Source organism: Rattus rattus, chromosome 1 (assembly GCF_011064425.1).
Source record: "Rattus rattus isolate New Zealand chromosome 1, Rrattus_CSIRO_v1, whole genome shotgun sequence".
NCBI classification, from domain to species: Eukaryota; Metazoa; Chordata; class Mammalia; order Rodentia; family Muridae; genus Rattus; species Rattus rattus.
This window is the reverse complement of record NC_046154.1, coordinates 259,921,010-259,938,631: the sequence shown is the minus strand read 5'-3', so window position 1 is coordinate 259,938,631 and position 17,622 is coordinate 259,921,010. Positions and strand designations below refer to the sequence as shown.

The window sequence follows — 17,622 nt, the reverse complement described above, 5'->3', positions numbered from 1 at the left end:
CCATCTGACTCACCGCAAACCCCCCTACAGCTGACTCTGCAAAATCTATCCAGACTGTGCTTTCCACACTGCATGATGCTCCACTGCATCCTCCCTGGCCCAGGCCCCACTCTCTCCTCGCTGCTACAGTGCTCTCTTGGACGTCCTCGCTCCCCACTGCATTCTCAACATGGCCGCTCCCCACTGCATTCTCAACATGGCGGCATCACTCTCAGGCCCTGACTCTCCAGTGGCTCCCTGTTCATTCAGAGTGTGAGTGGAAGTTTTGCTGTGACTCATTAGTCCCCCACACGATCGTGATTAGCTTCCTGCGACCTCTAAGAAGCCACAGCTCATTCCCTTCCTTATTTTCCCTACTCCAGTCACATCGGCTTCAATGCAGTTCCTCCAGCGTGCCAGACATGCTCGCAGGAGGATTTCCCCTTGCTGTTTGTCTGCCAGGAAAGATCTTCCCCTAAATCTGCCTGGGCCATCAGCATCTGGTAAATGCCAGGCTCCATATGTTGGGAGTGGGGGGACAGAACACAGATATGCTAGGGAGGGAACGGGGAGATGAAACAGGGGAGTTGGGTCCCACACAAGACGTGAAATGGCTTGTCTTGCTGTCTCCTTGGGACACTGTCTTCAGAAAAGCAGGGATCTCGGGTGGGTCTGCTCTTGGTTCTTCAGCAAGTGACCCTTTTCTGTACTAATCACAGGGCTGATGGGCCCGTGTCTATCAACCTCAGGATTTCTGGACAGGAGCTGTCTGATGGTCCCGAATGAACAGACCGGTCCTTTCTGTGCCGAGAGGATACAGAGAAGCCACCTTTTTCAATCATGCACTTGTTACCACCACCTCCAGCCTCTCCTTCAGGCCTCTTACTCTGATGCTAGGATGTGGGCTTGAAGAGGAAAGGGAATGGCACAGGGAAAAGGGCACAGGAGGCTTAAGAGAGGAAACTGACGCAGAGAAACACAAGCTGTGTGGGGCCAGTGACCCAGAGATAGACGGGAATTGCACAGGCCAAAAGGAGTCCCAGGTCAGAGGTGGATGCAGGCAGCAAGTGAAAAACAGCCATGCACTGAGGGTAGGGCGCTCTGTCCAGAGGGACAGACCCACAGGATGGGAAGGAGCCAGGAACATCCCGAAAGAGGAACGGGAGGGGCGGCGCGGGCAGCAGGACCACGCGCTGCCGGGCTGCGCCGGCGGAGGCGGACGGAGGCGGGAGGAGGCGGCGGGCTCAGCGGAGCGGGCGGGCGCCGGGAGCGGGCTCGTAAAAGCCGCGCGGCGCGGGGAAATTGCCGCCAGAATCGCTGAGCTCCACAAAACGCCGCCCGCGCAGCCCGCCGCCGCGCCCGCTCCAATCTCCAGCCTCATCGGCGCGCGGGCTGGTTATGCATTTAAATGTTATTTAATTGGATTGCGGAGGAGCTGGGGGCCAGAGTGCCCCCGCCTCCGCCCCGCACGCGCTGCACGTCTGTTTTCCGAGTCACAGATTGCCACGCACCCCCTCCTGCCCAATCCTTTGCCTCCGACGCTTCTCTTCCTCCCTTCTGAACCCGGCCAGAGGACACTCAGAAAGACATCAGCCTATGAAGACTGAAAACTCAGAGGCTCCACACTCACACACACACACACACACACACACACACACACACACACACACACACCCTGAAGACGCACAAAGACATAGCAGCAGCATAAATTGGCTACACTCACTTATACGAGTGTCCATCTGGAAGATTAAGAATGGCAAACAAAGATGGTCCGGGAGGACACAAGTGCGTATTAACACACTGGGAGCTCGTGCTGCAAAACAAAACATCACCTAACCTCTCCCGGGATAATGGCATTCACAAAGTGACACTGCCGAGCACGGGCAGGAGATGCCAAAGTATGATCCACATAGGATGAGGCAGAGACCCTCCCCAAAGCTGGGTAAGAAGGGAAGCCTGTGTTCGTGCTTACACTCAGGCAGACCATCACATATTTGCTGTACCCTTTCAGGGTTGGAAAACAAAACCTTTTGTTCAGTGACATGCTGTCCTCCCAAACCCTAGCACGCAAAGCTTCAAGAGGCAACTGCCTTTGTAAGGAAGTTCTTTAAACTGAACAAAGAAACAAAATCGAGTCCCGATTACAGCAAGCAGGATGGTGGATAGACACCAGGAGGGCCTTCTTGAGAGGATAGAAGCTGGAACCCCCAAGAGGTGAGGTTGGCCATGTGTGTGAGGTGGGTGTCTCCCATCTCCATAGGGAGATAGCTAAGAAGTCAGCCGCACCATCGAGGTGCATGGGAGGACAGCATGTCCTGCAGGGGTGTGTCCTCCACATGCTCCCAACCAGCCACAGTTAACTGCTGACCTGAGATGATCAGGATTACGCCACTTCAATTAATGAAAATGGAAATGACAACCTGGCTTGGCCCAGGTCCCCATAGAGGACCATTCTGGGCTCTCCGCCATCCCTTATGCAAGCAGGGCCAGAGACTTGAGGATCTGAGCGGGCTGTGGGGACAAGAAGAACGGGAGAAATGTACGGGGGAGTGAGGGTGGGACTCCATCGCAGCTGGCCTGCTTGCATTGTCTGAGAGCATGAAGGCTGGAAGAGGAGAAAGTGTCCTCACACACAGGAGGATGCTCAGGCAGGCTGACAATGAGGCTTCTGAAAAGGAAAGCAATCGGTTTCCCCCTGAGCAACTTATTTCTGCCTCGCCCGATGACCACTGCTGGGCAGTCTATCCATGTGTCTAACCTCAATGTCTTATGCTCCAGTTGAACTTACTGACTTCTCTGGGGAATTATCAGAGGTGGGGCGGTGGAGGGCGTTGGGGGAGACTGACATCCTAAATAGGAACACTAGAAAAACGGAGAGTTGGTTTGGGATAGGCCACAATCTCTAATCTCGATTCTTTTTCCCCTCTACTACTAACTAGCTCTTGGCCTCAGCTATGGCCAAGCTGCATTTCCAGAACATATTGGAGAGGGCTAGATTGTGAACCCTGGGCTTTATACATGCTGAGGGGCCAGTCTACGACCGCAACCCAGCCTTTAATTTAGTACCATAACACTCCCTGACACCGTGTCCTGAAGTTTTCCACCCCAGTAGCCACTAGAACAAGGTCTTCTTATAGAGAGCAAACTCTCTCCCCATCTTCCATGGAGATATGCCCAATCTTTGGCTCCTGCCTGACTCCTTCTGAGCCCCTCTCCTCAACCTGTTCCCCTAGCCCATGGCAGTCAGGGCTGAAAAGTATCTGACCACAGAGAAGGGAAGCTACCAAGTCTCTCTTACTGTTAAGCTGCCCTGTCCCGTCATTCCGCACACCCAAACCCATCTGTCTAAGGAATGCCCAGAACACTGTGTGGACGACAACATGCTTGATCTGTCCTATAAAGTATATGCTTGTATCTCCAGTACTAGACAGCGGACACTGCGAGGATAAAGGACCATCTCAGCACCCCCACCACACACACACACACACACACACACACACACACACACACACACACACACACACTCCTGCAGTGCCTAGCATGCACAATAACACACAGAACATATAACGGACATCTGATGAAGTGAGAAGGGAAGTGAGAGCCCATGCAGTGGGCTTCATCCCAATCTCCCTTTAAGACATTCTGTTTGGGGAAAGATGGGAAGAAGTGAGTGGATTCTTTCTTTCCTGAGACCCCTCAGTCTCAGAAGAGAGACCAAGCACAGCTTGGCAGAGAGAGAGAGAGAGAGAGAGAGAGAGAGAGAGAGAGAGAGAGAGAGAGAGAGAGAGAGAACGTATTAGTAAGAACTTCTAAGCTTCTATCACTCCTCAAAATCAGAACCTAAACCCCATCACAGAGCAAACACAATGACACTAGATAAACTTACGGTCATGGATTGGCACATGAACCCTCCCAAACTAGATTCATGCTTACTAGCATGTTCCTGTGAGGACCTACATTGCGCTAAGACTAAGCACAGGGAAAAGGGGGAGAAGAGCCCTTCTCCCTGGCCTCAGGGCCCCTTGAGTACCTTGGAGAGTTAACCTGGGTTGTATAAGGGAAACCCCATCTGGGGATCTAGACTCTGTTAAAATCCCAGCAGGAGGCTCCTCCGGTCTCTCAAATCAAAATCTCCCAAAGTAAAGCAGAGGGACTTGAATTTTTCTGAACCTCCGTGGCTGATTCTGATTCACAGCAGGGTTGCAAGACGTTGACCTCTACATTAGGGCTATCCAGCAGGACTTCCACAGTAATGGAGAAGTTCTTTATCTGTCCTGTCAGTGCCACCAGTCATGTGTGTGTGAGCACCTGAGATATGGCTAGTGAACTAAAGGAGGAAATTTTACTTAATTCTTATTAATTTAAAATGACTTCTTCACAGGCAGGGCAGGGGATGCAGTTCATTTAGTAAGTTGCCAGCCTAGCATGCACAGACCCTAGGTTCGATTCCCGGTACTATAAAAGACCAGACGTGGAAGCGCATACCTGCTATCCCAGCATTCAAAGAGTGAACCCTCAGCAGGTTCAAGGATAGCCCAGGACACATGAGATTTATTATCAGTAAATAAGTTGGCTGTACAGGGCTTGTGATTGTTGTATCGGACCACAAAATTCTAAGTGACCCTAAGTTCTACACATCTTATGTTCTTTCTAGATTCATTTATTTTATGTGTTTGAGCGTTTATATGTTTATGCACCACATGTATGACTGGTACCTAAAGAGGTCAAAAGAGGGCTTTGAATTCCCTAGAACTGGAGTTATAGGCGGTTGGGGGCTGCCATGTGGGCACTGGAATTGAACCCAGGTCTTCCGCAAGAACAAATACTCTTAGCCATTGAGCTGTGTCTCCAGCCCCCTGTTTCATTTATTTTGAAAAATTTAAGGCCAGACGTGGTAGCACACACCTTTAACCCCAGCACTAAGGAGGTGCAGGCAGGCCAGTCTCTGAATTCAAGGCCAACCCAGTGTACAGAATGAGTTCTAGGACACCTGGGGCCACACAGAGGAAACCTTGTCTCTAAATAAATAAATACATAAATAAATAAATAAATAAATAAATAAATAAATAAATAAACGAACGCATTATCGCATGTGTGCATGGGACTGATATGTGCCTATGAGTGCGATCAGGTGAACAGACAACTTTGTAGAATCGATTCTTTCTCTTACACCTTTACATGGGTCCTGGGCTCTAACCCAGACTACCGGGTTTGTGTGGCTAGTGCATTTGCCCGGTGAGCCATCTGGAAAACCCTCAACTTGATTTAAGACTTCACTTCTCGAGCTGAAGAGATGGCTCAGAGGTTAAGAGCACTGACTGCTCTTCCAGAGGTCCTGAGTTCAATTCCCAGCAACCACATGGTGGCTCACAACCATCTGTAATGAGATCCGATGCCCTCTCTTGGTGTGTCTGAAGACAGCTACAGTGTATTCATATAAATAATAAATAAATAAACCTTAAAAAAAAAAGACTTCACTTCTCATGGTTTTGCATGTGTGTTTGTACGTGTGTATGCATGACTGTGTCTGTAACAGGTTTTGCATGTGTGTTTGTACATGTGTATGCATGACTGTGTCTGTAACAGGTTTTGCATGTGTGTTTGTACGTGTGTATGCATGACTGTGTCTGTAACAGGTTTTGCATGCATGTTTGTACATGTGTATGCATGACTGTGTCTGTAACAGGTTTTGCATGTGTACGTGTGTATGAATGACTGTGTCTCTATGTATGTACATGCCTATGGAGGTTGACATCAGGTGTCTTCCTCAGCCGCCCTCCACAGTTTTGCATGTGTGTGGGGGCAGCTGGGTGCATGTAAGTGTTCGTGAGGGTATGTGAACGTAGGCATGCAAGTGCATGTGTATGTGCATGTCTGTGGAGACAGGAGGTCAATAGCAGGTGACTTCCTCTATTGCTGTCCTTACTTAAGCTTGCTATCCAGGTAGACTGACAAGCTCTAGGGATCTTGTCTCCCGTACTAGGATTAGGGCACAGCGATTAGCCTCCTCCCCCTAAAGATACTCTTATCTGCACTGAGGAATCCTCCTCTGATTTAATTGATAAAAACCGGCATGGTGGAACTAAGTCTGGACAGCCAGGTAAGTGCCCAGACCAGATTCTAAGCTTGAGGAGGAGGAGGGAGGCTTGGGGGAGTGGGGGGGAGACGGACAGGGACACTTCTCTCCTGAGCGCACTATCTTATCTGAAGTTAACCTTGGTGACGGATAAAACGACTTTGCTGCTACGAACTGAATTATGCCCCACAGAATTCATATGCTACAGCCCTAATGTTTGGAGATAGACCCTTTAAATAAGTGAAGAAGCATTAAAGAAAGGTTAAATGAAATCCGGAGGGTAAAGCAATAATCCAATGACTGGTATCCTTCTAGGAAAGAAGAGGGACGCCACGGAGCCACGCGTGGCAAAGTACATAAAGATACGGAGGCCAGCTGCTGCAATGAAGAAAGGCCTGAGCAGCTAACATTGTCATCTTGCACCTCCAGCGGCCAGAATTATGAGAAAATAAACTCCATTGTTTAAGCCATCTAGACTGGGTGTTTTTATTATGACAACCCTAGCAGGCACGGGAGTCTAACCAGTCTCCGACAAGTCACACTGGAGGAATTGAGGGCATTAGCCCACTACAGTCAGAGCATGTAGTGACTGGGCCATAGGCTGGCCTTATGCACCACACTGGTCTCTACCAGCCTTTTGCATATTCTCACTACATGCTAATCCCCTCACTTCCCCACACCTTCCCTACTGCAGCCTCACCTCCACTATTGACTTCACTCCCTTTGCTGAACTTTGGATCTTCAGTGTTTCCCCAGAACCCATGCCTTTTAGACTCCACTAGTCTATCGTCCTATAGGGAGGTGTAGAACCTTTAAGAGGCAGACCCTAGTGGGAGGAAGTAAGGATGACACTGGGTGTGTCCTCAGAGGGGATTGTAGGACTCCTGCCCCCGCCTCTGCCATGAGGCAAGCAGGATCTCTTCGCAGCACATCTAACATGGATGGACTATGCAGCTGAGGCCAGAAACAACTCGATGAGTGACCATGGGTTGGGAACGCTCAAGCTGTGTGCCTTCCAGACTAGGAATGTGGCTCTGTGATGTTTGCCAGCTTGGCTTGGGCTCCTTCAGCTGTGGGCTTCTATCAGATGTTTCCGCGTGTGTGTTCTGACTCTCCTCATTGGACTCTAAAACTCTCAAGGAGTGGCCTAGTGGTCAAGACCCTTCATGAGCTGGTTCTAACTTCTACATTTCTTTTCCCACCTGGCCAAGCCTTTCCCCCTTGAATGTGATGATGCCCCTTCTTCTACGCTCTGACCTTCCAGTCTTCCAGGCTACCCCCACCAGAGCTCCTCACCACCTCAGCTAAACATGCGAGGGTGAAGAGCAACTTCACCTCTCTAGCATCCACAATGCTACCACAAGGACCATCCTTGGCGGTAACTGCAGGCACACCAAGGAGACCACTGTGTGATGGTGTGATGCCCTGAGGTGGTTATGACAGTGGAGTCTGCACAAACTGTACCAGCTTGGGGAAGGCCCCCAGTATGACCGACTTCACTTCAGATACCGGCTGCACTTCTGACCAAGAGTTCCCAGAAACCCTTTGGCTTCAGTAATTTGCACAACAGAACTCAGGGGGGAAAACACTATGTTTATTTATTAAAATGTACCACAAATAAAAATCAAGAAATGTAGCTCAGTCATAGAAACTCACCCACAAAATCCTGGGCTCTATACTCAGAATTCCAAAATGACACACAGAGCGAATGAATGAATGAATGAATGAATGAATGAATGAATGAATGAATGAATGAATGAATCAATGAATACACAAACAAGCACCAAATACCCAAAAAGAAACACATATACATGTGCTCACCAACCAGCAAGCTTAGAAGAGAGCTGGTCAGGGTTACTGTGGAGGTATAACTGGTTGAGACCATTGGCCATGAGGCTGAACTCAATCTCTATCCTTGTCCCATCCTGGCATTCAGGCTCGAGCCCCAACACTTGGAGCATACGGCTGGTCTTTCTGGAGGGCTGGCCTCCATCCTGAGCCAGAGCTCGACAAATCCTGGGACGCTCTGAGACTCCAACATCAATAATTACAACACTTCTATCACTGGGGAATCCTTGAAGATTTAGTCTCCCTCTCTGGAGCTGAGATAGGAATATACTGATGTTTAGAATGTTGGAGATGACTTGTATCCCAGGAGATAGGGAGACCACATGCCTTCATTAAGATGGTCCCAAGACCTGCTCCCACTGTGGCTCACTTTCCAGCCCTTATCACAGATCATCCAACCAACTATCAAAGAGACAGGTGAGACACCGGTTCCCCACTGTCCCCAACAGTGCCCAACAGTGTCCTGATGAACTTCAGGACAGGCCACTACCAAAACCCCTGTAGCTTGTCTAGGACAGAGGTCTCTGTCACCCCTCCCCAAGCTACCTGAGAAAAGTTTTTGCAAGCAGTGAATAGGTAGGAAAAGGGAGGAAATATCCTAAAACCATCATTCTCCCACCAATAAAGTGCAGGAAGAGAGAACCAACACATGGCTTAGGAGTCTTTAATGCTTAGTCTAAAAAAATCAGAGGCCGAGTTTTGTATAGCATTGGTCCTTCTCCAGTGGGGCTATAGGCAAAGGTGTTCAGCGTGGACAGGGAATTCCCTTGTAGAGCACAGATACGCCCCACCTCGAAGGGAGGGGAGCAGGAGCATGTAGTGAGGGCCATAAGACAGTCTTTTGCAAAGCACTCTGCTGTGTTATCTCAGTTGATCCTCACCTCACACCAATGCCAGGAAGCAGCAACAACCCCCCCACCCCTTTTAAAAAAAGGATCTTGGTGCTTAGAGAGGTTGTTCCCAAGCAGGGCAGGCAGGGTGGCACATCCTTTTAATCCCAGCACTCAGGAAGCAGAGGTAGGCAGAGGTCAAAGTGGATCTGGTCTACATAATGAGTTAAGGGCCAACACAATGAGACCTTGTTTCAAAATTTAAAAACAAACAGACAACATTAACAGAACCCAAACAGAGGGAGTTGTGTTTTTTTGTTTCTTCTTTTAAAATATGCGTTTTCTGAGGCAAGCCTGGTCTACAAAGTGAGTTCTAGGACAGCAAGGGCAACACAGAGAAACCCTGTGTCAAAAAACAAAAATAAATAATTTTTTTAAAAAAGTTCACAGGCCTTATAGGGAGGGGGAGGAGGGGGGAGGGATGAAAATCTAGATCTTTCCTAGTCCACCACACAGAAGTCTCCCTCAGATACACAGCTTCAGTCTCCCTGAAGTTCACTTTTTTATTACTTATTTACTTATTTTTGAGACAGAGACTAATGTGTTCCAGGCTGGCCTTGAACTCAATATGTAGCTGGAGGTGGCCTTGAACTCCTGATCCTCCTGCCTCTGAGTGCTTGGATTATAGGAGTGTGCCAGGACACCTGGCTAAGAAGTCCATTCTCAACATGATGTCTGTCCTAGACCCTGGAAGGACAGGAGTCTGCCAGGTGCTCTGTGAGGATGAGTAAGGATCCCGAAAAGATCACCCACTGACTGGGGAAGAGGACTGATAAGGGAGGCTGGACTCTATCAGTGTGTGGAAGCATCACACTGAACCCCACTAGTATGCACAATTAGTGTCAAAAAAAGGCTGAGGTAGATCAGCATTGGAGAACTTCCCTAGTGTGCATGACTCAATGCCAAACATAATGCCAATAAAAAGCAAAACAGGAAACTATCTTTCCTCCAAAACTGTGACTATGACTTCAGACATCCTGATCTGGGACCTTCTGCACATGGGGGGCTCCCCAGGCAAGGATGTGTGGTAGGTGGAGTGCACAAGCCCAACCCTCTGCAGATGCTGTGCAGGACCAGGCACTGGAGACAAGAGGGTGAGGTTCCAGGGAAGGGGAAGGCAGCAGGAGAGCTGCCCACTCTGGGCCATTAGAGGATGGCCCAGTAGGCTGAATGCAGCATGGAGCCCAGCAAGACCTGTGCAGTCATCAGCTGTGCAACACTGACTGGGCCTCTATGGTGTAGGCCTGACTGAACCCTCATCCGTTAGCAGAGGCAGCAGCCCCAGCTCTTGGAGTCTTTCCCTGGCTGCTGTTTCCCAGCCTTTGTTGGCCTGTGGGCTTCGAGGAGATGGATGCAGGAGCCCCTCCACCTGCACCTCCGGGGTCAGCCCTGCTAGAGCTCTTCGAGCTCTCTGCTCTGCCAGCCGCCCCACTCCCACTACCAGCCGCACCCCTAGCAGCTGCACCTGCCGGCAGAGGGCGGCGTCGCAGATCGACAGTAGCTGCTCCCGCTGCTTGGCCGGCAGATCAGCCGGGGTAAGGTTTCGCCCGCTGGGAGCCAAGAAGAGTAGAGGACACAGATTGTGGACAAAGCAGTGCCGGAAGAAGACTTGAGGCTGTCCGCAGAGGGTCCGGAAAAAGCCCCAGAATCGGGCTCCGCTCACCTCTGACTGCGGGCACTCCAGTCCCAACACTGGTCGCTTAGGGTGCTCTTGGGGAGGGGACAGCACAGAGCCCCCAATGCCCAACCAGTCCCGGACCACATTCACTTCCCCAAAAGGTACCTGTGGGAGAAGGAGAGAGACACAAGGCACTTCAGGCTGGAGACCTGAGCCTTTCTACCTACCTTTCCACCTACCATGATGATCTCGACTGCCCCCACAGTCAACCGACGATCTGTTAAGGACTCTCCGCCCTGTGGTTTGCCTCTGTCCATTTCCCTCCAGTTTTTCCCACCATGGACCATGACCAGCAGAAATTGTGCCTTCACTTTCTCCAGGCACGGGGGGCCAAACACTGGCAGGAAGGACACTGGGGCATTTGGCCCTACAGAGGGAGTGATGATTCTAATACTGGTGGACAGACAGAACGCTAGGGTAAAAGGAGATGGGACAGGCTGGCCACTGATCTCTGGGTACCCTCCCTGCCCCAGGCATCAGGCTGTCATTTCCATCGACCACCATTGATCACCTTTCATCACTCAGTTGGGGTCAATAAAAGCGATTGAGCCTCCTGCCCTGAGGCTTCTTTGCCTCCCCCATCTGCAACGCACCCCAGCTGAACAGCAGTCACTCATCCGGATCCCTCAGGGAGAGCAGGCAGCCCTAAGCCCGCCTCGCTCTAAACCTTTTGGAGACCCAGGGATTTGCCAGAAGAGTGCCCTGCAGTTCCTGTACACCCATCTCACCCCCCCAGCCAGTCTTCCTCGGCTCCCAGGAGTCCCAGCCCTTCTCCTGACGCCAGCCACACTCAAGGGACAAGGGAGATCCGGCAAGGTAAGGCACAGGGCAGGAGGACGGAAGGAAGGGCTCTCAGAGGCAATTAGTGGAAAGCTCACAGGGGAAACGGAACTACTGTTAATGTGCTTGGTTAACTATGAGGGGAGAAGTGCATGAGACCACAGGAGCCAGTGTGCGTCCTGTAGGGGATGGGGCAGGGGGACCCACCCGTGTCCCAGCCAATTACATACTCCTCCTCTACAGCACACCCAGGCACACATCCACACAGGAAGCCAGGCCTTTACCCCAGTTTGGGCCATGCCAAAAGGTCCTGGATTCATGCCCAGGAACAGCACTTCCTTGGGGCCTTGGCAGTAGCGAGTCACGTAGTTCCGGTGTGGCTCCCAAGCATAATCCACTGGGTTGTAGATGACACCCACAGGCTCTGGAAACTGCAGCTGGCTCAGCTCAGCATTGAGCCGGAGCTCTTCCTCCAGGAAGCCCTCAGCTAAGCTTCGAGCGCAAGGCTCCATCAGGGCCCTGGCAGGCTCATGGGCAGGCCCCAGTGGGAAAGTCTGGGACACAGCCATGCCGTTGTCACCTGGAAAAGAAGTGGAGAGCATTTCCTTCAACCCAAAAACGTTAGGATCTGTACTTGCTGGGAGCTCCTACTGCCATTTCCTGGGCTCGGAAGACACCCCAGGAAACCCCAAGTCAGTCACCACAAGCTCACTTGGTATGGAATGATGGTTTTGCTTCCCAACTCCAGAGCCCTCCCTCTTTCTGATACACCAAGCATCCTACCTTAGCTACTGGTCTTGTGGCTACAACGCAACCCGTACAGGCAGGAGAAGGAAGGGTTTATCTCAGCTCTCAGAGAGTACAGTTCATCATGGTGGGTCATGGCTGCAGGAAAGCAAAACACATTGCAGCCCTAGTCAAAACTCAGAGAGTGATGGATGCCTATGTCCAACTAGATCTCTCTCTCTCTCTCTCTCTCTCTCTCTCTCTCTCTCTCTCTCTGAACAACCTCCCCTTGGTTCTATGAGACAGGTTCTCACTATGCAACCTTGGATGGCCTGGAGTTCGATATGCTGGCCAGGCTAGCCTTGAACTCATGTCTCTACCTGGTATTAACGGTGTGTGTTATCACCCCTGGCTAGAGTTCTTCTCTTGGTGCTGTGCTGGCTAGTTTTTATGTCAACAAGCTAAAGCTATGTTGGAAGATGGATCCTCAGTTGAGAGAACGCCCCCACCAGACTGGCCTATGGTGCATTTTCCTTGATTGATGATTCTCGTGGACGAGCTCCCTGTGGGCAGGGCCAGCCCTGAGCTGCTGAGCCTGCTTGCTCTAAGACAGCACCTGAGCAAGCCATGGGAGCTAACCTGTAAGCAGCACTTCTCTACAGCTTCTGCTTCAGCTCCTGCTTCTAGGCTCCTGCTTCGTGCTCCTGTCCTGACTTCCTCGATAATGGACTGCGGGGTGGAACGGCAAGCTAAAACAAACTCCTTCCTCCCTTAGTTGCTTTTGGTCATGGTGTTTTATCGCAGCAAGAGAAACCCTCACGGGTGGTGCCACACACATTTAGTTCACGTTTTCTCATCTCGATTAACCTAATTTAGAAACTCTCTCACAGACATACCCAGAGATCCATCTTCAAAATGATTCCAGATCTGTGGAGTTGGCACGGATATTAGCCACAGCAGTAACCCCATCCCAAACTTTCCATCAGGTGAGGCCAGAGCCACTATTTCCTAGGCCACGCTGAACTCACAGAACCTTTTCCCCTTCAGTACTAAGAGTTAAACCTGAGTTCTCGACCATGCTAGGCAACTGCTCCACAGTCCTAACCCTTTCCACATTTTGATGGGTTGGGGGGTGGGGTGCACGGGGAGTGTCTCGCTAAGTTACTCAGGCCAGTCTTGAATTTACCCTGGAGACTGGCCCTGAACTTGTGATCCTGCTGCCCGGTCTAGAGTGAGTTCCAGTATAGCCAGAGCTACACAGAGAGACCCTGTCTCAAAAAAAACACAACCCTGACAAAAAAAGATTTATATTTATTTATGTGTGTGTGTGTGCACATGCGCATGTGTGTACAATAAATACCTGTGGTGATCAAGGAGGCCAGAGAAGGCACTGGACCCCCTGGAGCTACAGTTACAGAAAGTTGTTGAGCTTAGGGTGGGTGCTGGGAACTCAACTCGGGTTCTCTGCCAGAGCAGTACACACTCTTAACCACTAAGTCAGATCTCTAGCCCCTTCTCTTACTTACAGGGTCACAGGCAACCCAGAATGGTCTCGAGCTTGGTAGGAAGCTGATAGGGTTGGTCATGGACGCCTGATCTTCCTGCCTCCGCTTCTAAAGAGCTGGGATTACAGTCTGCAGCAGGCCAGGCTACACTGTCAGGACACATCTACTGTTATCCCTTCTCTCCAATGTCATCCTTAATAAAACCAGTCCAGCCAGGATGAGCGTGTCCTGGAAACACCGTGCTGACAAATGGGATGCAGGTGCACAGCCACAGCCCAGAGACTCGGGAAGGCTAATTACAGCAGCTTCCAGGTGGCAAGCAATTGCTCTACGCCAGGTACACCTCATTGATCTTCATAACAACCCCATGAGGTGGGTATTATTGCTCCCATGTTACAAGCCAGGAGACTGAGGCTTAACAAGATCAAGCAAGTTGCCTAGGGTCCTGCAGTTAGCAAGTAATGAAGCTGGGATTTGAACTCACACTATCTGACTCACACTATGCTCTTAACCACCCGCAGCATCTTGCCTTAGATGGTTTTATGAGCCACCCTACTAATTCTACAAGCCTCTAACCCCAGCCCAGCCCCTTTCCCACACTCAAGAATCCTCAGAGGGAAGTCGGATGATTACGAGTCTCTGAATAGACTCTTACAAGCTACGGAACCATGGCCAGAGCCTCGGGTTTTCACATCTGAATACTAAGGATAATAATACCCACTTCATAAAGCTGTCTATGCACGGGAGAGGGGAAGGAGCTCGGCAGCAAGCCTTCTAAATGCCAACAGCTGTTCTCTCTCACACTCCTATGCACACCCAGTGCTTGTCCCTGGCCATTCCACTCACTTTCAAAATGCTTCTCCTACCCCAACTCACAAAACTTTACACAGGTCATTTCTCCAAATCCAACCAAATATGATCCTTGAGTTAACCAGGACATCAAACTGCAGCCAACCAGGAGGATAACCCAACACATCCGGTAACACAACTCACCCTTCAAGATGGCAATGAAAACCACCTCCTTGGTAAGCTTTGCCTCTTCAGTATATGGAAACGTTCCTCAGAGCCCAGCACACCCCACAAGCTAGGATTATAAAATGTTGAAGGCTCGGTCTCCAGCTATAAGAGATGACTGGATAAATGAAGATGCTAGCCCCATAGGCTACTGGAAGTCAGGTCTCATTGAAAGAAGTAGGTCCCTGGGGGTGTGTCACTGAAGGATGTATCTTGGCCTTGGTCCCTTCACCCCCAAGCCTCTTCTTTCTGGCTAACCTATGTAGAACTTTCCCCTACACTCACCTTTCCACCATGATATTCAACCTCAGCAGAAGCCATGAAGTCCAACAGCCAGGGACTGGAACCACTGAAACCGTGATCCAGGTTCTACTCTTCCTCTCTCTGAATTTCTGTTTTTCTCAGGTATCTATCAGAGCAAAGAACGGCCTGGCATATCACACGAAGGGAGGTTGGCTGGGAAGCCAAGACATATGTGTATCTCAATCAAAGTGATTCAGATGTCAAGTGAAGGCTGAGTCACTGGGTACTGCCTGAACTAGTAACTTCTTCATAAATTCACCCTTTGTCTCCCCAGTCAGAGTAAAGAAGACTCGAAGCCAGGTTCTAGACTATCCCCACCACACCTATAACGTCCTAGATCTTATCACCAACCCCTGACCAGCTCTAGCAGTCTTGTTTACAGCTACCTTTCAAACAAAGCATTTTTGTTTCTCTGTGCTAGGGGTGGAACCCTGGAGCCAAGCAGGCAGGGACTTTACTACTGAGCTACCCTGATGAACCATTACTGATGGATCCCTCGCTACCACCCAGTATGAGAGAATGATAATAATATATCACTAAGCTACATCGATAGCCACTGCTGCCTCTGCTGCTTCTTCCTCCTCCTCCTCCTCTTCCTCTTCCTCTTTCTTTTAGACTTTATTTTTATCTTATGTGTTTTGAGACAAAGTCTCACTACATGGCCTTGCCTGTCCTGAAATTCAACCGACTAACCTCAAACTAGTGGCCTTCTTCCTGCCTCAGTCTCCCGAGTGCAGGGACCTGCATGTGTCTTCAGCTTGTTTGTCTACACGGGCTCCCAGGACGCTCTGAAAGCTGAGGATGGTGTGGTGAACTGGGTTTTCCGGAACCTTGCTTTGCAATTGTTAGAAAAAGCAGCACAGTGATCTCTCTCAGGTCTAAGATGGGTCTGCTCTGGGTTAAAGACAGCAAGGATGGACATGCACAGAAGTGACAAGAGCTTGCTTTCACCGTCACCTGATAGCAAGTACCACAGGCTAAGTCAGCTGACTTGAATGCTAGTCCTGGTTTTTTTTCTCTCTTAAAAGGTTCTTTCTCTTAACATTTTTTTTTCTTAAGTAGGGAGAGCAAGCATGCCTTAGCACTCATGTAGCAAGGGATAAGTTCTGAGAGTTGGTTTTCTTCTACTGCCAAGGCTCTGAGGATTGAATACAGGTCATCAGGTTTGGTGGCAAGAGCCCTATCAGCCAAGACATCTCAGAAGGTTCTCTTGCACACGTCATTTTTAAGACTCTTCTCTCTAGGAACCACATAGTTCATCGACCTACCACCAGAAGTTGTTTATTTCTTAAATATTTATGAGTCCTTTCTTGCTGGAGGAATAACTCCGAAATAAATAAAATATAAGACAGGCTTTGGGTAAGCCATGAAGAGCTAAGGGGAGAGATAAACATACAGAAATACAATGCAGAAATACAATGTAATCTGAGCATTACTATCTCAGACGAAACACGAAAGGAGCCCTAACGGTAAGTCTGACAGTCCTCCCTAAAGTCATCAACAGTCATAAGCTTAATGCCTGATGCTGCAACTCAGTAAAGTGTTTACCAAAGATGAATGAAGCCTTGGGTTCAATCCCCAGCACCATAAACCAGGTATGGAAGCACATGCCTATAAACTCAGCACTCAGGCAGAAAGATGAAATCAGGGGCGTTCGTCCATCCATAGCAAGGGTGAAGGCAATTTGGACTACGTGCAATTTTTTCCCTCAAAAAGCAAACACCAAGAAGCTTAAGAAACATGTCACGCATTTAAGATTACATTTAAAAGCAAAGGACAATCCTGAGGTGCATCCAGGCCACAGTGGGATAGAGGCTCCTTAGGTAAGAGCACTGGCTACTTTTCCAATGGTCCTGAGTTTAATTCCCAGCACCCATAAAGCGGCTTGCAACAGTCAAACTGTAGTCCTATAGGATCCAATGCCCTCTTCTGGTGCGTAGACAAAACACCCATATGTATAAAATAGCATAAATAAATAAACCTAAAATAAAATTAAGAATCCAAGCCTCTAGCTACTGCTGTCCCTTGTAGACCTTACAGGAAACCACAGGATTTAAATCAAAACAAAGCTGCAGGGCTCATAGGGGCCCCTTGTGGGCCTTGGCGTCACAGCGCGGCAACCCCTCCACGGTCCCGCAAGCCCCCACCGCCCTGTGCAGAGATCCAGCCCACTACTCCCTCACCTGCATGAGCTCCCCATGCAGCTTCCGCTTCCTTTCTTCGTCCTGGCGCTGAGGACACTGGGAATCGTAGTCAACAGCATTTGAATAAGGAGAATGGCTAGCAGCGTCCGCTTCCGCCGGAAATGCCAAATCCCCCGGAAAGCTTGCGAAAAGAGCTCCGTGGGTCGCTGGGGATTGTAGTTTAATATTATGATTTACCTCAAGACGTCACAGCAATCTGGATTCATCCAGCCTTCACTCACCAGAGACCTTTCCCAGACCTCCTGCTGCCCCAAGTTATAAGACATCATCTTTGCAGTCCTCCAAGGGCCATTAACTGTGTGCATAACATCTGCGGAGGCAACCGGGTACTTGTGGCAGATCTATAGAGTGAGTACCAGGGCAGCCAGGGCTACACAGAGAAACCCTGTCTCAACAAAACAAAACAACCAAACAAATATCCATGAAGGCATTTCTCTCAGCACCCAACTCTTAGACAATGAACATCCCCGTTAACATTAGCATCCAAATCCACAGCCTCACCCCTTTAATCTATTTCTCTCTTCCTTTGACATCTGCCAGCCTGTATCCTGGATTGGGTTTCTCCAGAGAAGCAAAATCAAAACCATCCTTTTATCTATGTGAGATGTATTGTGGAAAT

At 49.7% G+C, this 17,622-nt stretch overlaps 1 protein-coding gene across 1 annotated transcript; it reads right to left on the bottom strand.

Moving 5' to 3' along the window:
• Window positions 1–7,628: 7,628 nt before the first annotated feature.
• On the bottom strand, window positions 7,629–17,025 carry Smug1 (single-strand-selective monofunctional uracil-DNA glycosylase 1). The gene is made up of 3 exons (XM_032884297.1): window positions 16,983–17,025; window positions 11,536–12,136; window positions 7,629–10,576 (listed from the first exon to the last, which is right to left on the bottom strand). The coding sequence occupies exons 2-3, from the start codon at window positions 11,851–11,853 to the stop codon at window positions 10,025–10,027; spliced, it is 870 nt and encodes a 289-aa protein (XP_032740188.1). The 5' UTR covers window positions 11,854–12,136; window positions 16,983–17,025; the 3' UTR covers window positions 7,629–10,024.
• Between the last annotated feature and the right edge of the window lie 597 nt (window positions 17,026–17,622).